Source organism: Cynocephalus volans, chromosome 7 (assembly GCF_027409185.1).
Source record: "Cynocephalus volans isolate mCynVol1 chromosome 7, mCynVol1.pri, whole genome shotgun sequence".
Lineage (NCBI taxonomy): Eukaryota > Metazoa > Chordata > Mammalia > Dermoptera > Cynocephalidae > Cynocephalus > Cynocephalus volans.
In genome coordinates, this window is record NC_084466.1 from 146551488 (window position 1) to 146577495 (window position 26008).

General features: G+C 46.5%; 2 protein-coding genes across 2 annotated transcripts in view; both read right to left on the bottom strand.

Moving 5' to 3' along the window:
* Window positions 1-9023: 9023 nt before the first annotated feature.
* SPMIP5 (sperm microtubule inner protein 5) lies at window positions 9024-14027 on the bottom strand. Its single transcript, XM_063101654.1, has 5 exons — window positions 13973-14027; window positions 11562-11780; window positions 9913-10099; window positions 9289-9386; window positions 9024-9169 (listed from the first exon to the last, which is right to left on the bottom strand). The coding sequence occupies exons 1-5, from the start codon at window positions 14025-14027 to the stop codon at window positions 9024-9026; spliced, it is 705 nt and encodes a 234-aa protein (XP_062957724.1).
* Window positions 14028-20244: 6217 nt separating this feature from the next.
* HSPA12A (heat shock protein family A (Hsp70) member 12A) overlaps window positions 20245-26008 on the bottom strand; it is a 62903-nt gene continuing 57139 nt past the window's right edge. Inside the window, exons 10-12 of the mRNA XM_063102800.1 lie at window positions 25202-25460; window positions 22000-22103; window positions 20245-21118 (exon numbers count right to left, since the gene is read on the bottom strand). Of these exons, the coding sequence (XP_062958870.1) occupies window positions 20481-21118; window positions 22000-22103; window positions 25202-25460 (1001 nt within the window). The 3' untranslated portion in view covers window positions 20245-20480. The remainder of the gene's footprint in view (window positions 21119-21999; window positions 22104-25201; window positions 25461-26008) is intronic.

Genomic DNA, 26008 nt, shown 5'->3' on the forward strand with positions numbered 1-26008 from the left:
CCATCTTCAAGTTCAGAGGTTCTCTCTTCAACTTCGACAAGCCTGCTGGTTAAACTCTCCGTTGTGTTTTTTATTTCGCTGAATAACTTCTTCAGTTCAGCAAGTTCTGCTACATTTTTTTTCAGAACATTGATTTCCTTGTATATTTCCTCTTTCAGATCCTGTATACTTTTCCTCATTTCATCATGATGTCTAGCTGAGTTTTCTTGTATCTCATTCAGTTTCCTTAGAATTATCACTCGAAATTCCTTGTCAGTTATTTCAAGGGCTTCTTGTTCTATAGGATCTAGAGTATGAGATTTATTAACTTTTGGTGGTGTACTTTCTTGATTTTTTGTATTTCTGGTGTCTTTTTTTTGGTGTTTATTCATTGTGGCAGGGGGTTTCACAGTCCACCGGTTTGAGACTAATGACTAACTAGGATGTTGCTGTGGTTGCCAATTTGGTATGGCTCCCGCCGTGACTGCTCAGTTGGCCTCTAGTGTCTTGTGTGTGTGGTTGCCTCAGGTCTTGGGCTTCTCCGGGGATCCACCTTTCTGGTCAGCTTGTACTCTGCTGGGCTGGTGGATCACGTACCACAGGGTGTGTGATCTCTGTTGAGCTTTCACTTCCTGTACAGGACTTCTCCCCGTTCCGTGTGCTCTGGCCCAGGCTGTTAGATCGTGCAGTGGCGACCCCACCGGGTGTGTGGTTTCTGTCGAGTCTCCGCCTCCCTGGCCGCACGTCTCCCCCCTCTGTGCACACTGTGCTGGGCTGGGGAGTGTCTTCTGCACCCCTCGTCTATCAGCTGGGCCTTCAAGACCCTGCTCAGCACCGCCTCGCCCAGGAAGTCTACCAGGTTTCTGCTAGGCACAGACGACCGGTCTCTCTGGGTGCCTTTGTAGCACTGTGTACATCTTTCTCGGGTCTTGTTCACCTTTGTATCCCCCCGGTATAAACCGAGTCTAGTGCCCGCCTGCAGCCTGCTCTCCGGCAGGTTCAAGCGGACCTGGGAACTCTCCTACCACACTATTCCCAACCAGAAATTCGTTAGGCTTTTTTCCAAACTGGTGGTCGCAGAGATGTTATCTGCCTCCCAGTAACAGGAAGTTTACCGGGGCCGGAGTCCAGGGTGTGGTGGAGTGACAGTCGGCCCGCCCGTACTTCCTAGCCCTCCCAACACTGGTCGGGACGCCCCACACCCCCAGCCCCACCAGAGGACCGCGGAGGGAGTGGGAGAGGAGGCCGGCCGCAGGGTCCGGAAAGCCCCGCGCCAGGCCAAGCAAATGGGCTCAGTGATGGCCGAGCAGGGCGGAGCTGCCCGCACCTGGGAAAATGGAGGCAGCACTGGGGCACTGAGTGGCCTGGTGGTGCAGGCAGGAGCCGCATGGGCATCCACCCCCCAACAGAGCTGTGCCAGGGATCACTCACAGTGCTGTGCCAGGTCGGGCGCTCGCTCTGTCTCTGGTTTGTTGCCTTCCGTGTTCTCGGCGCTGCCGCCTCGGGCTGTTCAGTCGCGGCGCCGCTCGGGCGCTCCCAGGAATCTTCTTTACTGCCGGCCTGAAACCTCGAATCCTGAATAGGGCAGCTGGCCGCCTTCAGTGCGGCCCCAGCCTCCGGGATCCTGGCTGCATCCACAGCAGCCCTGGCGCCGTGTTCCCTGTTTCAAGACTCGCTTTTGCAGCTAAGAATCAGTTCTTTTCCTGCTCCACACTTCAAAGCTGTTGCCTGTAAATGAGGCAGCCTCTCCTGCCGGGGGCAAAGTGGCGTTGAGCCCCCACGACCGGCCAGCAGCAGCAGTCCTCCAGTTTCTGAGGCTGGGAAGTCCAAAGTCCATCTGGTGGTATCTGCCACTGTTTCGAGACACCCAGTAAGAGGCTCTCTCCTTTTTCTCTTGAGGACCTATATCAAAACGCTCCATCTTCAGTTTCTGACAGTCTTGCTGCTTGTCCCTAGTGTCACACTGTCATTTCTGTACCAAACAGCACTACTGATGAGGACCAAACCCAGGACCTGGGCAGCATCCTGCTGAGCCAGCCAAGACCACAGATGTGTAGACATCTTTATTTCATAGCATTGACCTGCCCAGACATGACCCACGTAATTCCACAAAGATCTTCTGAATCAAGACGTTAACAGTAACAGGTGTGATAAAAAGCCCTCCGTGGAGGATCAGGCATCTTCATCCTGTCTTCTCAGCCTCCATAAGGGGAAAAAAATGAATACTTTACAAAGCTATTTCATAAAACGTGATGTTAAATGAACAACAAATTACTTTTTCTTTTACTAGCTTTTAATGCTAATAGTGCCATTTATTCCTGACCTTCAGAAATATGAGATATTTTAAATGACAACATAAAAAGAGTTCTTGTTTGAAAACGCAAGCTACTTTAGACTGCATATTATTACTTCTAAGTACAGCGTGTGTTAGCTTCTTTCATTTCAGCATCCCATGGATATCTAACTGGTATATATTTCAGTTGACATTTATTGTTCTCCTGCATACGTGTCAAATTCCTTAATGATGACTCTGACAAAGGCGTAGCGCTCGGTATATATAAATTACATTTGCTACCATATAATCAGTGTTATCTATTAGAATGCTATTTGTGACAAATCATGTTCAAAATAAAAATCGAATTGATTTTTTCTGTTATTTTAATATTGTGCCGCTCACAGCAAGCCTCTGATTGAATCTTAAACACTTTAATGCTCTATTTTTGTTTGAGGCAGATCAGAAATGGAGTTTTTACTATTCACAAAGCTAAAACAATTTATAAAACAACAAAATCAAATTTCAAAAAGCATCTTTATTTTCAAACCAAGGGAATAAATTTGGTAAAGCTATCGTTACAACTTAATGACAAAAGCCACGCACTTACATTTAATTTCTATGCATCCACTTTCATCCAAATTAGATTTTAACTTTAATGCAGGGTATGAAAAGCCTCTACAAGGCCTTTGTTTCTATCTCTTTTCCAAGCAATCGCAGGCTTTCTCCCGGCTGATACGAGCTCCGTAGCATGCTTTGTTTCCCTCCATCTTGGCAGTGGTTTGGGTTACATTCTCAGTGTTCTGGGTGCAGAAGGTTCTGTTTCTGAGATCCTTCAAAGGGGTATCTCTGAAGGGGGTGCCTGTTTGACCCACATTACTTACAAAATAAATCACAACTAGATCCTGGCTAGCACCATCCTCTTGGGTTAATCTGTGGTTTAGAGTGGAGTGGCTGAATTAGGGCCCAGGGGCCCCTATTTTTGTATACCCTCCAGGTAAAAAATGGTTTTCATATTTTTTTTAACGGTTTCTTAAAAATTCAAAAGATTAATAATATTTTGTGATACATGAAAATTATATAAAAATATTTCAGTGTCTATAAATAAAGTTTTATTGGAACACAGCCATCCATTCACTTCCATATTATCTGCAGCTGCTTTCCCAGTCAAATGGCAGAATTGAGTAGTGGTGATAGAGACCATAAGCAAATAGCAGTGTTTTTAGGCAAACTGGCATTGGGCAGGGGGTCTGTTACAGCTGACAGACCCCAGACCCTGGAGCCAGGGTCTAGGATTGTAGAGGGCAGAGGGGCCTGCAGCCAGACAGAGGAGCCTGCAGCCAGACAGAGGGCCCCGGGGAAAGTTGCCTTTGTGTGGCCTTCAGGAGAACACCATCAGAAAAGAAGTCTATAAGACATTGAGCTGGGTGCTTAGCTCCCCTGGGCCATGGAGTGCCTGGTGCCCCTTCTTGATGGTGCCCCAGGCTGGTCAGGAGAGGCGAGGTGCACCCTGCCCTCTCAGCCTTCGGAGAATCCCAACAAATCTAATTTGAATCCAAATGCACACATGAGTCTTTTGTTGGAGACACAAGTTTGCCTCTTTGGGGAGGCCATCTATATTTTGTGGGGGAAAGGGCCTGTTTTTGGAAGCCTGATGGAGGCTGGTGTACCCCACTCTCCCCATCCCCACCTCCTGCACCCACTTCCCCATGAGCTGAAAATAAGATGCTGCCAAGGAGAGGGCAGACAGATGGGGGCTCTGCCTGCATGGGAACCTCCCCTAAGGATTCTCACACTTGTGGGGTGCTCACCGAGGCCAGGCACCAGGGCAAACTATGTATATTTTAGGAAGAGGTCATTTGCTTAAGGAACCCAGAGGCCTTCTGGGAAAAGAGCCTTGGGGTAGGACGGAGGCTAACAAGCAAGGCCTAAGAACAGGGTGGGGAGATGAGGGGGTCCCATCTTCACTGAGCCCGTTAACTGTCACCTTTTTTGTTATTTTTGTTCCTTTCTGGTGTTTTTAGCTGTAGTCAGCAGGAAACAGAAGGCCTGCAAGTTTTATGCCTGCAAAATGTCATGCTAAGCCCTTTGTGTATGTTATTTCATTTAATCTTCCAAAATAACCTCGGGGAAGCTATTATTATCATTTTATAACTGAGACAACTGAGGCTTGGAGCAGTTACGTTTCTTGCTCAAGATGACTCAATAGTCATGCAGCAAAAATGGGTATGAGGCCCCCCCGAAAGCACAGCTTCCAACATCTTTACCCCATTATACCGGCTCCAGCACGTTTATTCTATTTTTGTGTTCCTCTTTTTTACCCTCTCATCTGTTTTCTTTCTGAATTGATTCTGTGTTGAAACCATGACTCATGTAGAAGTACCTCATGTTACTGTGACAATGGACACAGAGGAGACCTACAGGGACATGGCAGTATGGCATGAAGGTTAAGTGTGCATACCCTGGCCTCAGACTGCCTGGGTTCAATTCCCAGCTCTGCTACTTACTGTCTTTGTGACTTCGAGCAAATTGTGTAACCTCTAAGTGCCTCAGTTAACCCATCTGTAAAATGAAAATATTCATTACTAATTAAATAGGCTCGTTCAGGTGAAGCAAGCACTCTGTACTCATTAGCGCTGCTGCTGCTGCTTCTGTGTTTACTGTTGGCTAATCATGCCTGTTCTGCCTGCCTCACAGAGTAGAATCCCAGCAAGAACAATTTCAGTGATAAGTAGAGCATTTCTTTAGGGAGCAGGAGCTCTAGGTTCTGAAGCTTGTCCTGTCAGTAACTCACTGTGTGGGCTCAGAGACATCACCCCCTACCCACAGCTCATGTCAGCTGTAGCAATTTTTCCAGGTCTCTTTACCCCAGTGGTAGTTGAGAATACCAATATTTACAGAGCACGTGTGGGCCAGGTTTACCTACCTAACCTTCTCATCTTCATACACATTCCACTGGGTGGGCTCTTTTGTTACCTTCATTTTACACAGAAAGAATGTGATGCCCAGAGAGGTTAAGGAAAGCGTTCACAGTGACACTGCCAGAAAAACGCCAAGTTGAGATATGAACTCAGGGAGTGTGACTCCTGTCCACACACTACACAGCTGTGCCTGAGCAAAGTTAGAGCTGTGATTGAGATCCTGTTTGGAGCCAGCTGGTCACCACTCTGTGATCCGGGGAGCAGGGACAGAGAACCCTGGTGTAAGTTACCTCCCAACACCAGCCTCCAGGGGAACTGACCATTTTTTCACAGAAAGGGAAGAAAATGACCCCAAAGGAGTGTGTTCATTGCCATGAAGGTCAAACTATCCTAACAAAAGGCCCAGTTGGCCCAGGGAATTTTGTCTTATCAGGTAACGGAATTGTTTTTAGTGGCAAGAATGAGCTCATTACTGATGCAGCTTGTGCTAATAATGATAATTTGCTGAGCAGTAAAATCACCTCTCTACCTCCCAGCCCCGACAGATGACGCTCTAGAAATTATAGGCTAGGGAGAAACAGGATAAAGAGTACGAAAAGAACTGCAACATGGAACTGCTTAAACAAAAGGAGTTACAGATTTGAACTTGGTGACCTTAATTATGAAGTTGCAGAAGAATTAGACACTATTAAAGAAAATTTTTAATTGTTTGTATTCAATTTTGTTACCTCGGTCACTGGGTGGTTGTTTTTTGTTTTTGTTTTCTGTTAAACAGTTCAAGCCGTTTTTTAAAAGTTGATGTGAAATGAATCAGTCAAGGACAAATACTGGTGCACGACATGATTCAAGGGATAGTTACACGATGAGGGCAGTTGCAAGGAGTCACTTCAGTCCCCACATCTCCTTCATTTTATGGGAAAGACCCCAGTAACTTTAAGCCTGGAGCAAACATCTGCAAACTCCATGGGTTTGGGAGAAGGGCCAAGCAGACACATCTTCTGTGTCATTCATTTCTGAAGGACTGTGGAGAAGTGGCAGGCTGGGCCACAGTGTCCCAGGCAGGGGAGAGACTGATCCACTGGTTTCCTTTCTGGGATGGTGGGGGTCACTCTTCCAGGGTTTTAAGAAAGCTGGAAAAAGTCCCAATTATTCCCTGAGCTTTGCCCCAGCCCTTCGAAGAGAATGCCAGCTGCCTTCTATATTGAGATGTAACTTTTTTTCTTTAAACATATAATCTCTAAAAAAGTTAAAAATTTTATTAATCAATTCAAATAAAGATTTTTTTAATGACATTTTTTTTTCCTGATTATGAAAGGTATACCCATTGGCTGTGGATAACTGGAAAAAGCATCAACAAGAAAATAAAAATTACCAATAGCACCATCATCCAAATGACCACTACTAGCATTAGGGGTTAGTGCCCCTCCCTTTTTCAAACAACAAAAAAAATAGGATTATATTGTATGTGTGTGTAATACACATAGATTTGCTGCTACTGTACAGTTTTATGACCTCCTTTTTCTGTGTACTGTATCCTAACTATCTTTTCACAACAGTATTCTTCCATTATATTGGTAACGAACAAGTCTCACGGAAGGGCAATCCTTGTCCCATGTGGGTCCCAGTGCGCACCACTACAGGATCGCCAATTGCACCCACCAGACAGAACTTAAAGAAGAGCCTTTTTATTTTAGAAGACATCAGCTGGGAGACAGAGGGTAAGTCCCAGCTGCCTCTCCAATTGACTGAGGGCTGGGATTTATACAGGAAAATGCCATCAGGGAGACAGGATATCCTCAAGTGTGATGGACAGCTCCTTTGTGCTTTGAGAGATCGAACTGGGTGAGGCGAGGTGTCTGCTTTTGATATAATCTTAGTTCATCATTAAGGGCTAGCTATAAAGGGAAAACAAAATTAGTTCTACAAAATATACACGTGTGGAGGATTTCCTATGTTTGCACACCATGTTTAAGTAATGGGATGTACTGTAATCCCAAATCCTGTGGGCAGGGAGTTGTTGTTTTGTATGATGATCATGCTTTACACACATTCTTGGTCGTGTCTGTGAACAAGAGTTCTTAGCCATTCCATTTCTGTGCCAGGGACCTTCAGGCTGTGTGGTGAAACCAGTGAACCTTGTCTCAGAATGTCTTCAAATGTATTAAGTAAAATACATACCATTACAAAGGAAACTATAGATGTTTCTCAATTTACAATGGGGTTATGCCCTGATAAACATATCGTAATACAAAAATGTATTTAATACAACTAACCTACCGAACATCATAGCTTAGCCTAGCCTAAGCCTACCTTAAATGTGCTCAGAACACTTACATGAAATTTACTGAATACTGTACTGAAGGTGAAAAATAGAAAACTGTACAGGTGCTTGAAGTAGTTTCTACTGAACGTGTATCACTTTTGCACCACTGTAAAGTCAAAAAATCATAAGGCAAGGACTGTCTGCATATTAAAAATACTAAATATTATAAAAAGTGAACCTGTGAAATAGCCACATAAATGTTTCTTTATTCACATACTAACTAACAATATGTTAGAAAGTGGATATAGTAGCTCTAACTACTGTAATAAAGTAGTGATGAGCATTAACATTATTCCAAGTTGTTTGCAACCAATGCCATATGATATGACAAGATCTGTAATTTCTACCTGGCTAAGGTGACAGGTACTGCTGTGGCTTGTTGCTTATACTCATAAATTAAGGAAATACTAAATTTCCCTTGAAGGTTAGTGAAAACAAAGATGTAATTTTTTCTCATCAATGTTCTCCAACCTCCTGATTTCTACTCATGGAATCTTGGGAGTCCAAGGAGCCCAGGGAGCCCAGGTAAACATTCCATCTTTGGACAAAAATCCAGGAGTAGCTTGCTGCACCTTTTGGCTCTCCACACTTTTGAGCTTTTTGATCCAATGGCCTTGTTGCCTCAGAAGCTGTTTTCTTCTGAGTGTCTCAGCATGTGACTTATTTGGAAATAGGGCCACTGCAGGTGTAATTAGTTAAGATGATGTCATACTGGAATAGGGCAGGCTCCCAAGCCAATGTGACTGGGGTCCTTGTAAGAAGATGGCCTTGTGAAGACAGAGACATGCAGGGAGAATGCCACATGACGAGGAAGGCAGAGACTGGAGCCATTCAGCAGGGAACACCAAAGCTGTTGCAAACCACCCAGGCAAAGAAGAGGCAAGAGAGGACTCCCCATCAGATTTCGCGGCAAGCATGGCCCTGCTGACACCTTGATTTTGGACTTCAAGCCTCCAGAACTGTGAGACAATACATTTCTGTTGTCTTCAGCCACCCTGTTGGTGGCACTTTGTTAAGGTAGCCCTAGCAAACTAACATAGCTGGTGTCTGCCAGCTGGAAACTTCTGGGCACTGGGATTCTGAAAAACCAGGGCTGGAGTGGGCATGGCATCTGTGCCAGTGTTGGGGACATGCCACACCAAGACCCAGGATGGCTGATGGGGACTGGCTGGCCAGAGGGCTGGGCTAGACCTTCAGTGAAGAGCCTGGCCAGCTGCACAATGTCACATAGGGGTTAGAAAGAGATGGCCCCGACCTGGCTCTTCTCAGGGTCAACATAATCTGGAAAAAGAAACCCACAAAAAAAACCCTTTAGCATGCTGAGAAATATCCTCTTTATTCTCACACGACAATAAAAGGTCTTTAACATTAATGATGTGCTATTGCCAACAGGTCAGGGTGCAGGCAGCAGTTAAAGAATTCTTGTGATTAAATTTCCTTATTGCCCATTGAGGTGTGGGTAATGTGAGGACAGCAGGCTTTTGAGTCCCCACCGAAGGTTCACCCCTTCCTGGGAGACTGTATGCTTCTAACCTTCCACATACTTTGCTGAAGACAGTGGCTCTAGATGATAAATCTTCCTGTTGCATGCCAAATTTGGCCTCTGAGAGCCACACATCACTGGTGCTGTGGGGTCCTCTCCCAGGGGTCTTCTAAGGACAGGGCAGCATCTATCTGGAAGAGAAACCATCCACACTAGTTGCAGGCTGGCAGCCCAGCTAAGCAGAGAGGCCACTACAAAATTTTATCCCTTTGAGAAAATAGTAGGAAAGAAAGAAAGAGTCCTTCCTTACCTGGAATAGAGAAATCTGGATATTTTGGCAGCAGCCCTTCATGCTGCAAAACTTTTGGAGAAGGAGCAGGAGGTTGTGTGGTCCTAACTCCATATATTCTAAAGTAAGAACCAAAGTCATAGAGTTACTCCTATTACTACTAATAAAAATAGGAATAAATATAATATATGCAGGTCCTGTGCCAGCATGGCATGTTTATTTCTAATCCTTACAATTTATCCTAAACATTAGGATTATCAACCCCACTTTACTGAAGAGAAAACTAAAGCTACAAGAGCCACCCCATACAGTGCCCTGGTGTCCCCTGCCATCCCCCTCCCTCAGCACCCTTGGGCCTTAGGCCACTGCCAGGACAGGTGGCCCTCTTGGTTTTTACTTCCGATCACTCCTTGTAAACCAGCAAAGACCATAAGCAGGGCTGCTGGGGATGCTGAGCACAGGTGGGGAGCAGAGGGTGGCTGCCTAGGGGGAAGGCCCTGCAATTACAAAGAAGCATCTGCTATAAAACAAATCAGACCCCAAATAATCCTAGTGCTGAGGTGGGGGCATCTGGTAAACCCCTGGCCCAGATCTGCTCTTCTCCTTTGATCTTGCTGCCTGTGGTTATGATTGAGCCAGACTTACTCCTCATATGGTTTCAGACGTGCTCTCTTGGCCTGTTCCATGATGTCCAGGAAGTCCTTGTAGCAGTTTTTGGCCATGATAGCATACCTCGTGGCACAGCCCAATTCAGTGACCCTGGCTCTGGGCAGGTAGCCTCCCCAACCAGGGATTGGGGGCTCCTGGAGAGGTTTCTTTACATATTTGCATTCTGTAAAAAGACATCATGCTTCCTGAAGGCTTTGGGAAGCCACATAATGAGCAATCAATGAGCTCTCAAGTTAGCTGGCACCCCAATAGTTAACCCAGGGTGAACCCCTAGGCCTGCAGGTGTAATGAGAGCATCCACTCACTACTAGATGGTTGATTCTGTGTGCCAGGTAGGGGCTTTACACGTAATACAATTCTCTCACGAACTGTAAGAGTGTGGTACCATTATTACCTCCACCGTATAGAGGAAGAGACGGGGACCTTAAAGAGGCTAACAGAGACCTGGCCGAGATTACATAGCCAGGAAGTGGTAGGGCCAGAATTCAAACCCAGCTCTGTGTGATTCCCAAGTCCTTTAACAGATTCTGCTTCTTTCTCAGATTAATAACAAAGCTTCAGACATCCCTCTGTGACCATTTACATAGGGAGCAAATCAAGAGAAACACCTAGGTTAGGAGAAAGCATATCGTACTCAGCACCAGGAACCTGACTTCAGGTCAAGACTCTGACTCTGGCTGGTGGGGCGACCTCAGGCAAGTTTCACTGCCCCAACTGCCTCCTCCAGTTGCTATATCAAATTGGCCACTGAGTCCCAGAATTTCACAACTGGAAGGCACCCTAGGAAACACCTAGTCCATCCTTCCCTGCCCTAGATGAATAAACTAGAACCCGGAGAGGTGACGCAAGCTGCCCTAGGTCACACAGCAAATAGTCACCCAGCTAGACTAAATCCCAAACTCCTAGGCAGATATTCTTTGTAATGCTTGGAAAATTTTAAAGCACAGCAAGATCATATAAATTATCATGTGTTCTTGAAAAGCCCCCAAACAATTATAGTCATAACAATAAAGGCAACCAATCCATTATTTTTCCTACAGGCCTTTAGACCTTGAAATTATCTAGGTCAGATCATTGCTGTGTTTACTATCATTATACAATCATGTCATCAGTTGATGTTCCGTGCAAAACCTCTTCCAACACAGCCAGTACCTCGAGGAGCTGGACTCAAACTCAGGTCTGACTTCAGAGCCCATGCTCCGACCTCAGCCAAATGCCACCACCTCTCAAAGCGTCACTCTCCCCATCTTTAAGATGGGAATAACAGTCTCTACCTCATAGGGTTGTTGTGAGTGGTTAGTGAAGTAATGGTGCCCGGCACAAAGAAAGCAGTTAAAAACTGGTAACTACTAATCCAGAAGCTGATGCTAGAACATTTGTTGTGACTTGCCCAGGGGTTCTCAGTTCTCAGACCAACACCCTCTTCCCTCTGACTAGATCTGTGTCCCTCTTCCCTAGAAATATGTCATTTTCATTGTAAGAAACTGAGCCTCTCTGTTTTGCACTGACTCCTGGGGAGCTGGAACTGTGCTGGCTTCTGTGCTCTCTGCAGCTGCTCCGCTGGCCTGCTAGGATCTGCACTTGGGAACAGGGGTGAGGGAGAGCTGGCTTCAGGGAACCGGTACCCAGAATCATGGGGTGGTGCTCCCGGTAGTACTGGTGCAGCGCCCGCAGGACCGTCTCTGGGGAACTGACGGGCTTCAGTTTCGGGGCAGTGGCCACTGAGCAGCGAAATTCCTCCAGCTGCTCTTTATAGCGCTGTGTGTTCTCCTGGAAGGTTTTCAGACAGTGGTCCACGTTGTCCTCACTGGAGGTGCCCTGGCAGCTAAGGAATGGTACAAAGCCTGCAAGAGCCAATGGAATCCCAGCCTTTAGCAAGGCAGGCCAGCAAGAAATGTAGAAGCTGCCTGAACTCCCCAGAATTTCAGCCCACCATTTGGCATTTCTTCCTTGGCCAACAACACTGCATTTTTCCAAAGACAATTAATACAAGTAATGCTGCTGTTTCCACTGTGGCTGGGCCCTCCCAAGGCCACAAAAAATGACCTTGGAGCTGGGGAGAGAAGGCCCATTTCAAGAAAGGCAATGACAGTAATATTCTTTGATAGCCAAGCCCCTAATGTCAGCTCGAACGGCAAATGGGGAAAGCATTTAATGGGCCAAAATGATAGTCTGAGGAGTAATTGAAATTATTCATCTTTTTAAAGAGAAAGCTTATTTTCCTTGACACTTCCCAAATGCAATTTGGGATCTTTCTTGCTGGACCATCAGGAAATTGCAGGCTTATTAAAAGCAGAGACCTATTACACAAAAAGGTAAATTCATTATCTGCAAGACCCACCCCTAGAACAATTTTTCACCACTTCCCACAAAATAACATATAATCATTACAATTAGTATGGGTAAAACACAACTATTTATTCAAACTGGATGCTGAATCCTAAGTACTATAATATTGTCAACAATAAAACCATTTTATGAAAAAAAAAAAAAAAAGGAAAAAATGAGGAAAACTGGTGAAGAACTTGGTTTTGAACTGCAAAATAAATAAATAAATAAATAAGTATTTCTCATTATTGAAGCCCAACATTTTTGCCTTTATCCCTTGATAAAGAAAACCTGGCTTCAGGGTTGAAAGAAGCCACCCCCCGTCCCCAGCAGCCTGCAATGAGTTGAGCCACCTCTGGAAGAATCTAATTACTAGACTGATCTTGACAGTGTTGAAAGTCTTCCATCCACCATGCAGTCTCCCCAACCCTTGGGCAATTAAAACATACCCCAATGTCATGGGGGAGACCACAGAAACCCAGGGGCCTTGCCACAGTGGTTTCTCAGCCATCCGCATAGATTTTATATATGCATATATTTGAACACACGTATGAGAATACAAAGCTACCTTTATTGAGTCTCATTAAGGACCGAGACACTTAAATAAGTTAGGTATGCTGGTTCCTTTCATCCTCTCAACAATCTTAGGGTATCCCATGTAGTGGGTTGCACTGTATCCCCCAAATAGAGATATCCAAGTCCTAACCTCTGATACCTGTGCATGTGATCTTATCTGGAAACAGGGTCTTTGCAGATGTAATTAAATCAAGGATCTAGAAACGAGATCGTCCTGGATTTAAGCTGGGCCCTAAATTTGCTGGTTGGTATTCTTGTAAGTGAAAGAAGATGAATATTTGAGACACTGACACAGACACACAGGGAGAAAGGTCATGTGAAAAGCCATGTAGTAATTTGTCACAGCAGTCGTAGAAAACTAACACGGCCATATCAGAATTTTTTACTTACCATAGAAAGGCAAGTTACAGTCGCATAGATAGTGACCAAGCCCAGATTCAAGTGCAATTTGACAGAACCCAAAGCCTGTTCTCTTAACCAGCCAGTAGGACCAGAGTGAGCCTGGAAAACTTGAAATACTCCCCAAGGACCACCCTCCTGACAGTTGAGAGCTGAGGGGTTACAGGGACCCCTTGGTTTGTCACCCACAGGGATGTGACTTTTAAGTTCTCAGTAGCCCAGAAGCCTGAGGAGGAAGAGCCTTTAGGTAGGAATGACCAATTGTAGGGCATCAGACTTTCAGTGCCAAAACCAGGACAGTCCCAGGCAAACCAGGGCAGTTGGCCACCCTCCCTTTAGGGGACAGAGGAAAGAATGGAGTGTAAGAACAGCCCTTGTGGGAGACTTGAGAAAGCCCAAGTTCTCAAGTCAGGACAGGACACCCATTTGCTCACTGTCTCTCTCCTCACAGTATTGTGTCATCCTGGCCCAAATTTATTCAACAGGCACTAAGTGCTTCCTGCGTACCAGGCATACCCTGGGAGATTTGACCTAAGTTTTCTCTCTCTGTTTATCAGAACCTGGCCATCAGCCACCTTCAGCAACAGATTGCTCTCAATGTGTGTCTCAAAAGCTACGGCACCTGCACTGGCCCAGTCAGCTGGATAGAGATGGACAGTAGGCCAAGGCAGGGCCAAAGACCAGGACCATGGGTCTCCTGCCTGGCACGGCTGCGAGGCAAGGCCACACTTACCACTGTAGCCTGGTGTGATTGGCAGTTTTCTCATGAAGGTCTTGGAAGACTCCATGATTTCACACTCTGTTAATGAAGAGAAGAGGAAATGAAATGGTCTCATCAGAAGTCCCTGCCTAAAGAACTTACTGCACGAGTGTGAGAGCCTTTGGGAGTAAAGGAATGACTCTCCCAGGAGCTGGAGCTGAGAAGTAGTATCACCATCTTATCCAAAGCCAGCAGATATAGCTGGCTTCTGTTATAAACCAGTACCCTGGTACCAAGGGGCCACTGTCTTTTGTGTTAATTTAGATAACAGGTGTGCAGATCATCACCCACCAGTGTCTCCCCTCCTCTAAAAGCCCCCTTCCATCCATCCATCCAACAATCATAAACTATACACATACTGTGGCCATGAAATGTGACAGAGGTTGGGACTACAAATATGATTAAGACGGGGGCCCCCTGTAGAACTTTGGGGGAGGGGAGAGATGAGGCACACACCCCTCCAGAGCCCCCTTTCTCTATCCAGGTGGAATCAGTTGCAGAGATTTCTGCTTCCCCCCACCATCACCCCTAGGACATGCTGCAACCTCTTGAGATATTTTTGGTTGTCACAACTCAGGGGATGGCCAGGAGGCTACCATATAGAGGAAAGCCCCCCACAACAAAGAATTAAAGCAAGTTCTGGCTTGAAGGAATCAGGAAGCCCCAGATGGCTGGAATGGAGTCCCAGGTGGGTAAGCAGAGGGTGGTATGCTGGTGGGTTCACTGAAGCAGGAGGTTATGCGGGTGCTGTCTCTGGAGTGAGACCCCTCCCCTCCTCAGAGATCACCGGTGGTCCTCTCAGGGCCTGGATCTGGGTTCTGTGAATGCTGCCAGCTCCTACCCTGCCAAGCCAGTCCACCTCTTTAACACAGTGCCCTCGAAGCCAGGGGAACGGGCTTCCAGGTGGAGGGGAGGGCCCCAGGCATGAGCGAGTCAGCAAAGACGGGGATTGTTCCAACAGTTCGGCCCCCACCCGGCCGAGCAGGGGCCACGTCTAGGCCGGTCTAACCCCCGGTGCCACATGCGGGGCACCTGAGCAGAGGCGCCAGTCCCAGAGTCCGACAGCCCAGGCTGGGAATCCACGTCGGACAAATACCGACCACCTGCTGAGCAAGACGTGTTCTCAACGCTTTACACGTGATCACTGTGCCCTCTGCAGCCCAGGGCAGAGATGCCATTACTCTACCCATTCCCAGATGAGGGTGGCAAAGGCAACGTCCCTACAACACCCGTGCCATTTCATGCCCGCAGCCTGCCCGAGGGGCGGCTCCTACTGCAGTCCCATTTCACGGATGAGAAAAGCAAGGCACCGAGGGCTTAAGTAACGTGCTTGAGGCTTCTCGCATCCAACGGGTAGGAAGGGGTGACCCCTCAACTCTCAGGGGCAGAATGTGGTGCCCCAAAGTGTGAGGCTGGGGTGGGAGCCCACCCGGGGAGGCCAGAAAGCGCAGACACGGGCCCTCCCGTGCTCACCCGGTGGCGGGCTGGCTGCGGGCGGCCGGGGCCTTCTGCCCACCCCGGTGGCGGTGGCGGTGGCGGTCGCGGCTCGGGGCGGTCTTTGTGCGCTCACCTCGCGGGGGCGGCCCCCGAACCCCCGAGGCCGCCCCTCCCCCCCGCCCTCGGGGCCCCACAGGGAGGCGGGAGAACCTAGTGAACTGGGGGGCGCTCCCCCCAGCGCCCCTCTCAGCCCGGCCTCCGCTGGCTGTAAACTCGGGAAGTTGCCCAACCCGTATTTGGCCTCCGAGCTGTCCTCCACGTGTGGTCCCCCCCGCGGGGTGGCCAGGGGTACGTAGGGCTCAAGGTCAAAGCCAGCACTCTTCCGGTGTAGACACGGAGCCACTCCAGAGGGTGGAAGGGGGTGTCTGAGTCCGGCCAAAAGTCAGGGCTGTGTGAGGAGGCGGGGGGCGGAGGCAGCCCGGGGCAGGAGTGAGGCCTCGTGTCCCTGGCGGCTGCCACCTGCAGGAGCTGCCCTGGGCGCAGGAACCCCCACCCCGTCTGTCTCCTACCGGAAGGGGCCAGATTTTCAGGTGGTCTGGACAGGTGCAGAGGCAGAAAAGGGCATGCACCAAAATGAAGGGACGCCTGGGGAAGCTCGTTTCTTACCATCTTTGTTTTAGGGATGAAAAGAGGGTCTGAACCTTCATCTCACTGGATGGGAACCCACCACGATGTCAACCGCGTGAACCAGAGAGAGAGGGGAGGGATGGCTTTACAGACTGCCAGCCCCGCTGCTCCCGTCACAGAGAAGGAAACCGAAGCTGCCTGGTGCCGCTGCTTTCCAGTGCTCATTTGTTGTCTGTTTACTGCACCTCCCAGCCTAACCTCCCTTTACTTTCCTGGAAATTGAACTGCAGATGAAGGCCGGTGGAGCCAAACACCATTTATCCCCCTCTTAGAGTCCTGGGCCCACCTCAAGCCATCTGGAAGCTTCTAGAGCCAATTCTGGAGGATAACCCAGGTGTTAGAGCATGGAATAAACCCAAGGGTCTCGACACAGACAGTTTCATGTACCTGCTAGGATGCCAGAGGGCGGGGCCCCTGTCCCAGGCCTTCCGCATTCTTTAATGACTTGCATTTGGGTACTGTGGAATTGTCAGTGGCCACCCCTGTTATCTGCCTTCTCTGGCTAGACCACGTTCTTCCAACTCGGAGGGAAAAGGGGCTCTGTGGACATCAATGGAGACTTGGTTCCCAGCAGACAAAGGGGCTGGTCTTGTTGGAATGACTTAATAAAGCTTACAAAACCTAGGAAAGGACCTGAAAATCTATCTCCACCTGAGATGGGGTGGAGGGGAAGATCAGCAAAAATCTGTCTATAATTCTATTTACAAACTCAGAATGGGGGGGGAAAAAGTTCTAGGCCATGTGAGATCCAGAGTTTTGCTTTATTAGACATCCGTGAAGACAAGAGTTTGCAGACACAATCCTGTCAAGTTGTGAACTGCTGCAAAGTTCTGTGAAATTTGAATTTATCTTGTGAACAAGACCCCAATGACTGATATTTTAGGATATTGGTCTGTATTTCAAGCAGATGAGAGGTGTGAGTGACATTATGGCCAACAACTTTTACACTAGCCATCCATTTAAGCCATCTCCCAGCATAAATATGCAGCTTTATCACAGCTATTACATCTCTACAATGTGCAATTCGATCTTCAACTAATAATGCATTTTGACTCCTGTTTATATTAATGCATGCGATTCTTTGCTACCCTGGCAATTCACCAGACCTGGACTCTAAAAGCTAAACTTGGTCTAAATAACATTCTAAGGGTAGGGCGGGTTCTGTAATCTGAAATCATCTTAGCCATCATTCTGCAAAAGCACTCATGGCTCCTCCTCTTTCCTATCTTGTCTGTGTGTAACTTGTCTGTCATTCAAGATTTATTAATGCCTGCCGTGTACAGAAAGGACAGTTATGAAAGAAACTCTCAACAGTTCTGCTTCCAAGAAACATGAACATCAGACAATATGCCAGGGACGATTGAGTAATGGGTCAAGACAACAGGCCTTCCTGAAACTTTCTACGATTAGGAAACATTTGTAAGTGTACTTATCCAGTGCTCTTATTCTAGAATATTCAGTGGGGGAGAGGATGGATTTGGGGTTTCATTTGACAAGTTTAACTACTGGGGCTGCATCTCTGAAGCCAGAAGAAAGTTCAGGAAAATTATCACCCCCTCTCCATCACCTATTTGCCACCATTGCAGATTTCTATCAGCTCATTTCAGAGTACTAGACAAGGAGACATCCATAATGCAAGGCGGGAAAGGCTTGACACTAGCAGAGGATGGAGGGGCGTCACTATATTACTCACACTTACACTTAACCCAGTAGAAAGTCTGGGTTTGTGCTCTGCTTGATTCCTTCGTTTGACCCTGGCGTACTGAAAACATCACTCACGGTGGTGGACCACACTTTGCCCTTAGAGTGACTGCATTGCCCCACAAGGAGAGGTTGAGGACCCCGCAGAACACAGAGAGTTTCCATAAGCTTTTCTGCACAGTCACACTGCTTACAGAACCAGAATGTTCAGTTCTCAAAGTCTGGACAGGAGAATCGATACATTATCATTAAATATGATCTGTGACTCTTTGGGAAGGATGTGTATGGAGAAGGGTTTGCTGAAGCTGTTGATCCAGGTGGCCCATGTGTTCAGAAGAGTTTTCTGACCCTAGGCAGAGTTTTCTATTGCTCAGTCCTGCATACATAGTCCACAGCTTGGTATCAGCACAAATCGATGATTAGTGAGCACAATTAAGAAATGAAACTGGAAAGTAAGTCAATTAAGGACAGTAAGTAAATTAAGGACAGTAATGTCATCAACAAAAATCAAAGAACATTTTCTTTTTTTGAAACAGGAAAAACACATTGTAGAAATAAAGATTCTGTACAATATTCTAATACTGTATGTACAAAAATTATATTACTCATAACTGAATTGAAAAGTCTTATTTGGAGAATATGGCTGGCAACACCGATGAAAGATCCACCACATTTAGCTTTTGAAGCAGGGCAGGCAGCAAGAGAACCCTAGCAAACACACTTTATGCCTAGGTATGAAATCCTGCTACCAAGTTATGTGACTAGCTTTCTCTAGTTCTATGGTTTGTTCGTGTTTCACATTCTAGTAGGGAATTCTGCAGCAGGCGATGTGAAAAAGAAGACATGCTGAAATGAAATTTGAAATGCTACTTAAAATCTGCATGTTGGCCACGATAATGGGTTTGTGAATCCAACTTGCATTTGAAGTTCATTCGCTCATTCTCTATTCATTCATTATGCATGCCTCCACTGATTTAAAATTAGAATGAATTCCAGCAGGTGGAAAAGACAGCTTTGAACAGATCAAATGGGCTGTGAGTCAGATTCTTGATTCTTTTTCCTCAGTTGGCTCCTGAATATGAGAGAAAACTGGCTTTGTACAGTGGGGAAAGAGAAAACACAGACCAGCAGTTGGTTCCTCAGTCAGCCCTGTTCTTAGGGTAACTTATTGCAATCTTTTTCCTCCCCAGGCCCTTCCCATGAGGGTTAAAAGTGCCACCCCCAAGCCAGGTGGAGCCCCAACCCCACTCACCAAGAGGGCTAGGTGTGGGATCACTCCACATGTAAACCCTCTCCCAAAGGGAACCCTCACGGGAAGACCAGAGGCTGCAGGCTGTGGTCTGTGCTTCATCTTCAACAAAACCTGAAGTTGGTCTCTCAAATTTCAATTGAACCACAATCACCTGTGGTATATACTAAAAATGCAGATTCTGGCCCCCCTCTCCAAGAATCAACTTCAGTTAAAAAGGGATAGGATCCAGGAACCTGTTTTAAACAAGCACCCAGGCAATTCTGATGCAGGTGAACAACAGACCTGCTTTGGGAAAAAGGGGGAAAAAAACCCTCTTAATTCATCAAGTATTCATCTTCAAAGTATTTTTAGACAGACCTTTAAAAACTGAGGATTGCAAAGAAACATTTCATAGAACATATTCTCTTCCCATATTGCACTAATGTATTCCTTTCAAAATGTGGGAATAAGTGGCCAAAATTCTAAGGGGCAGGAAGGAGAGCAGGAAGGTGGGAGGTAACTTAAAATCCATATGCTTTTCAAGGCAAGGGGCTATTCTGGACTTCTGGACTTGATGATGAGAACAAGGTGAATGGCAACCTAATTTTCTCACACAGAATTCCCCCTAAGATTAACTAGAATTACTTATGAACTCAGAAATCAGCACGTGGCATTCTTGGAATTATATCACAGCTTATAATTTGGGATCTGTCAGTAACTCCTTAATATCCATTTCCATCAAAGCAAGTTTTTACCTGCTGAAAAGCTGAGGGATCAGATCTCCTACTCACAAAAATCCTAGTGACTACTTTACTGAGCCTCCTTGGAATTTAAATTCTACGAAAACCTAAAATAGTGCCCAGTATAGGTAGCAGTCTCCCACCTGTTTCAAATGCTCCCAGTTGCACTGAGTCACCACTTTTAATCACATGTCAATGAGAAGAAATTAACTGCATATGGGTGGCGTTTTATAGTGACTGCGATCCAAAAAATTGTAAAAGTCTCAGATGAAGATCTCCTCCTGGCTCGAAAATCTCATTTCAAATCTAGGAAGGTAGCAACGGGGCATCCCAAGTTCTACTTAGCAGAGATCTGTTCAAAGCAAGCTCAACCACTGCTGCAGAAACGTACTGATTCCCTTGTCACGTGCTGCTTTATCACTTTTGTTCCTATGAATATTAGCTGTTCTTCTAGAATCCTTGAATTTCCTATTCCCAAACCTCACTCTTAATTTCTGACAGTTTTTCCAACTCCAGTGTGCCCTCAAAAATCCCTAATTATTTCTAGTCCTGGTTGTCTTTATCTTCCCTGCTGAAATTCAGGTGGGCGATGGTGAGAGTCAAGGTGAGGGCAAGAACAGTCAAGGTTGAGGTCAGTAGATGCAGATGAGTTGAGTCCAAGGGGGCAGGTGGCGGGGAGGGAGAGTTAGTAATTTAAGAAGTCGATGCCGACTTTAACACTCTTCGAGGTGGCTATATCGATGGCCGTGGCCTTGATCTCGGTGTCCCCGAACTGCATGAGGGTCTGGATCTCCCTCCGGGCGGGCACCGCCGTGCTGCTTGTCCCCGTGAGATCCAGGCGGAGTGTGCCGCACTTCTTCACCCCAGGGTCAGTGATGAAGCTGACGTTGTCGTGCTCAGAGCTGTAGATGTTGATGACAATGACCAGCTGGGAGGGCTTGGCAGGGGTGTAGCTACGTTTGACCAGCTCACCCAGGGCCACGGACTGGTCGGCTGAGATGAACTTGTCAAAGACATCGGTGCACCAGCGAGTGCCGTCCTTCACCAGCAGCTTCTCGGGTGGGTGCTTGCCCTCCACATAGCGGTTCAGCACGCCCACCCCGTAGGTGAGTGGTGACCGGCGCACCTTGATGACAGCGGGGTCCAGGCCAAAGAGCACGGCGCCCTTGAGGATAGTGAGGCCCACGTCCTGGGGGATGATGACCCGGCACTTGTCACCAAAGGCAGCCTGCACGGCCTGCTGCAGGAGGGGCGCTTCGGCAAAGCCGCCCACCAGGAAGAGAAACTTGACGGTGGACACCTCGGGCTTCTGAAACAGGTCCCCTGAAAGGGAAAAGGAAGGGAGAACGTCCTGTCAGCGACCACCAGCAGGCAAGGTGGTACTGGGCCACCTAAGTCTGTGGGGAACAGACAAAACCACTCGGGCCAAATGAAGGTTGGGCTTAGTCTGTGCTCACTGAAGGGAATTTTTGTAGAGCTTGCCTCTTAAAGAAAGGGAGTTTGCATACCAATATGCTCAGGAATAAAAGCCAGAGCTGCTGCTAACTAGAAACCCGTTTTAACAGACATGTAGTGATAGTTTTAAGTAGGATTTGTTATGCATACATGAATGCTCCTAAAGCTCTCCAAACCTGTGGTTCTGTTAAGTCAAGGAAGGCTGATGTAAATAGTATTCTCTGATTCTTATAATAATCCCATCCCACCCCTAAGGGTTCTCATTTGGTAGGTGAGGGGTGGGAAGTGGATAGGGGAGCTTGGATACTGAAAAAGGTCCCCAGTGAGTCTGATGTGTGCCCCTGGGTGAGGGCCACCAAGGTAGCAGGATAACAGCATGGCCGATTCTGTGCCCTCTGGCAGGAAACTTCCTTTGGTTCTTACAACAGTTCCTTCTCCCCTAGCAGGGTAAGGATTCCTACTTTGTCCAGATTAGACAAAGAATATGCATTCCCTAGGGCCTGTCGCTCAGAGCTCCCAGCTCTCTAACTTTTGAGGTCAAACTGAAAGTCCAGGTGAGGACATGCTCTCAGCTGCTTTCCAAGGAGAGGGACACAGAGCCTGTGCCCAGCAACCTCCCGCATACTTGCCCAAGTTCTGCCACTCCTGAGGGGCCCTGGGTCCCTGCCAACCTGACTCCACATGCACTGGTTGGTAATGTTGGAAAAGGCTTTGCCCCACCAAGTAGCCAAACCCTGGCTGAGACTTACGGAGATGCTCAATGATGCTGTCGATGGTCGGCTTAAAAAGGGCATTCATGGCATCGGGACTCATCCTCAGCATGCCCTGTGAAGACCACTTCACAAAATCCACACTGTGGGAGCGTGGCACAGAAAGGAACCAGCAATGAGTGTCTACACAATACCCAGGCATATCTGCGCAAACATATGCCCTGGCAGAACATCTGTCACATCTCAGGGGCAGAAAGGGGTTTGAAAGTCAAGAGTGCCTTTGGAAATCCCCTAAACTGTCCAGACCAGGACCTTTAGGAGCCCCAAATCTAAGATGTAACCTCTTCTATTTCTCTTTGCTCTTGGCTGTGGGTGACCTTTCCTTGCGGTAGTAGAGGCCAAAGTCTAGTGCAAGGCAATTAGATAAATAAAGGGATCTCTCTGTTTTGGAGGAATGCATTTTGAATCTAGCAGTAGTTGGATTCGAGCATGTTAAATGCTCACATGAGGTGTTTATCGCACTGCTACATAAGGTGACAAGTGTGTGCATTCAGAGCCATCTCCTCTGCCTTCCAGGAACCTGTCACATGACAGGGATGAGTCTGATCTTACTGCATGGCCCTACCAGTCTCTGTTAAAGGTGCAGTATGTCCAGAGGTAGCAGCATGCAGCAGAAAGAGCACTGAACAGGGAGCTGGGATTGCGGGCCTCCATTCTGGCCACCTCCACCCGGTAGCTATGGGACTTTGGGCAAGTTGGCCTCCATTTTCTGAATCTGGTCTTCTCATCTGGAAGTCAAGGGTAATAGAACTTGCCTTACCTCCCTCACAGGGCTTGTTGTATAGATCAAGTTAAATACCATCTCTGTGAAAACACTTTGGAAACTTTCTGGCACTAAACAAATGACAGGGATTGTTTATTACCCAAACCCACAGTGTGTACCCCGCCTATTCTAGAGTTCAAAGGGACCAAGCTAACAGTGTTTTTGCCCCTGAAGGAAAGCACACACTAGCAACACAATCTAGATGCTGCCAGATCTCCCAGACCAGTTCTTTCCATAGTGTAGGCCAAAGGACAATGTGGTAGGTGTGGAGTGACCCCATGGCTGGCTGTAGCCAGTTTCCTTAATAAAAGGGTTGACAGGCCCCCTACAACTGTGCAGGCAAGACTTGGGATTCCACACAGAGAGCAGGTGCCCAGTGGGGCAGAGAGAGCATCAGCCCCTTAAGAGAGTCTGGCTTGGCCCTGCTCCAAGGGCAGGAAGACCTGGAATCAAATCTGCTTTGTTTCCCACTAAAAGGAACCAGGGTTTCTTATGGCCAATTCCAGATATGGAGTAGGGAATGTCTGAGATGAGCCAGGAGTGTCTTCACATACTGGAAGGCAAAGACACTGTCAAAAACCACTAGTGTCCTGTCAAAGGGACTCGGAGCCAACCTGAAGAGGCTCCTACTGGCTAACATGGGAGAATTTGAGCATTGACAAGGATATAACTGTCATGGTTTAAAATACACCAGATATGTTTAACTCCATGAATTCTTAATGATACTCCCCTCATGTACCCATAAAAGAAAAAAAAAATGCATTAGCCACTTTGGAGGATATTAGGAAATCAAAATTTTTTTTTTAACTTATAAATGGAGAGAAAGAATCAAGCATTTTCTTCCTTTTTTATATGAACTGTACTTCAGGTAACCAGACCACTGAGGAGAAAAGTTTCGCCCTGCAGAAAAATTCTAGCTAAAATAAATGAAGAAGGGGTGACAGACCAAGATGATAATCATGTGGCAACCCTAAGGAATCAATGGACCTAAGCAATGATCATCAATGGCTGCTAAAATCACACAAGAAGAGACAAGGGGACATTATGTGTCCCCTGCTGTGACGCCGTAGGAAATACCACCACTCATGAAGTAGACTTGCCAAAAATTTGAACTTGAATTTGATTAAACCTCTAAATCAATCTCCAAAAAATGATACCAGGGGACAAAAGAACATGTTTGCAACACTGTGGGCATGCAGTGAGCAAATCTCAGACTGTAGGAGGCTCTGTAGGACAACCAACCAGTTTAGACATCTAATAAGATGTAAAGGGGAAAAAAAAAAAAAAAAAAAACAGGAGGGGAACCTATGCACGAAGTGGGACTTGAGGGGCATATCACATAGTCACTATGCACGGCCCTCACTGGGATGCTGATGCAAACCGAAAAAAGAAATGTAAGAGACAATTGGAAAAATGTTAATCTTAACTGGATATTTAACGATATTGAAGAACTGCCAATGTTTAAGTGTGATAAGGTATTGTGGTTATGGTTTAAAATTGATTTCCTTTAGAGCTACATACTGACATATTTATGAATTAGATGATAATCTATCTGAGATTTTCTTTAAAATACTTGTGGGAGGGTGGATGAGGATCTAACTGGCCAGGAACTGACAACTGTTGAAGCTGGATTATTGGGTTCATTTTACATGGTAAATGTTTGACATTTTCCTTTATAAAAAGGTTATTAGAAAAAGATAACTATAGAAGGTGATAGACATAAATTTGTTTGACTGCGGTAATCATTTCACTATGGATATGTATATCAAAAAATTTTGTAAGGTTAATAGAAACCTATGATTTTTGTCTATTGTTATTTTTATTTCTTGGTGGCTGGCTGGTGCAGGGAACTGAACCCTTGACCTTGGTGTTATAAGGCTATGCTCAAACCAGTTGAGCTATCCAGCCAGCCCTTATTATTTTTTAAATTCAGCTTTAAATTATCTTTCAAATAGGTTCATTTTGCAACCAGCTGAGCCACAAATGGTTGCCGGCAGCCAAGGGACTCAGAGTTGCAGAAAACCTAGACTCTCATGGGATACACTCAACAAATACATACCGAGCACCTACTGTGTACCAGGTTCTCATCTAGACACTGCAGATACAGCAGTGGCAGAACTAAACTTCCCTGCTTTCATAAAGCTTGCATTTCTTAGTGCATACTACTAGCTCATAGGTAATATTTCCCAGGTCCCAGGCATCGTGCTAAGTACTAACATACATGCATTCATTTCATCCTCACAACAACCGGTTGAGGTCATTGGAATTGTTATCCCCACTTTCCAGATAAAAAGACTGAGGCATAGAGATATCAATTCACTTGCCCAAGGCCACACAGCAAGCGTGCAGAATTGGAACCCTGCCATCAACACGATCCACCCCCTAGAATGTTCTGAGCCAAAGGCAAGCCTGACTCACTTGCTCTTCCTCAAGGCGTGCTCCACGCTGTGCCCACGGAACTTCTTGTAGTAGTCAATGAAGGAGAAGGGAAGGGTGATGTTCAGGGGGTTAGTCCGGTCTGGGGCAGCCGCCCTTTTGCGAGACTCAAATGCGATCATTAAGTCAACCCACGCCGCAGGACGTTTGATTTTGAATTGTTCAATAAAATCCTCTCCAAATATTTTACACAGAAGCTTTTCAAATTCATAATCTACTCCTAAGGATCCATAGGGTCCACCTAAGTAGAAAACAAAATAGGAGCCCATGATAGTTAAAAAATGCTCACAACTGAGTCTAATCCCTGAGAAACAGTCCTCCCTGGCGTTTGTCTCAGAAGCAAGCAGCCTGAAGCTGGAACTTTTTACTTACTCTTCAAGTAGTATGTAAAACCCTTGGCTGCTTCTCATTCCATGTGGAGAAATTTTTTTCTGCAGAAATCTGTCATCAACGATCTGTCTTAAATCAATACATTTTAAATAAAATCAGTACTTTCATCTAACTAGGAGCATCATGGCATTCCCACCCAAGAAATCCAAGGCAAGATCTGGAAAATCAGCAGGACTGTCTAGTCCCTGTGTAATCTACTAATTATTCTTTATCCTTCCTCCCCTTCTACCCCCAAAGGAAAAGCGCATGTTCTTTGGTTTGACAATCTTGATCCAGCACCGGGTATCCTGAGTCCTTCCTAGAAGGCTGACCTTAGCGCTAAGACCTTCCAGAACTTTCAGAAACAAACTCCCTTGGCCAGGATCTGAAACAGGCTCACTTTCTGCCAAAACTCAAGTT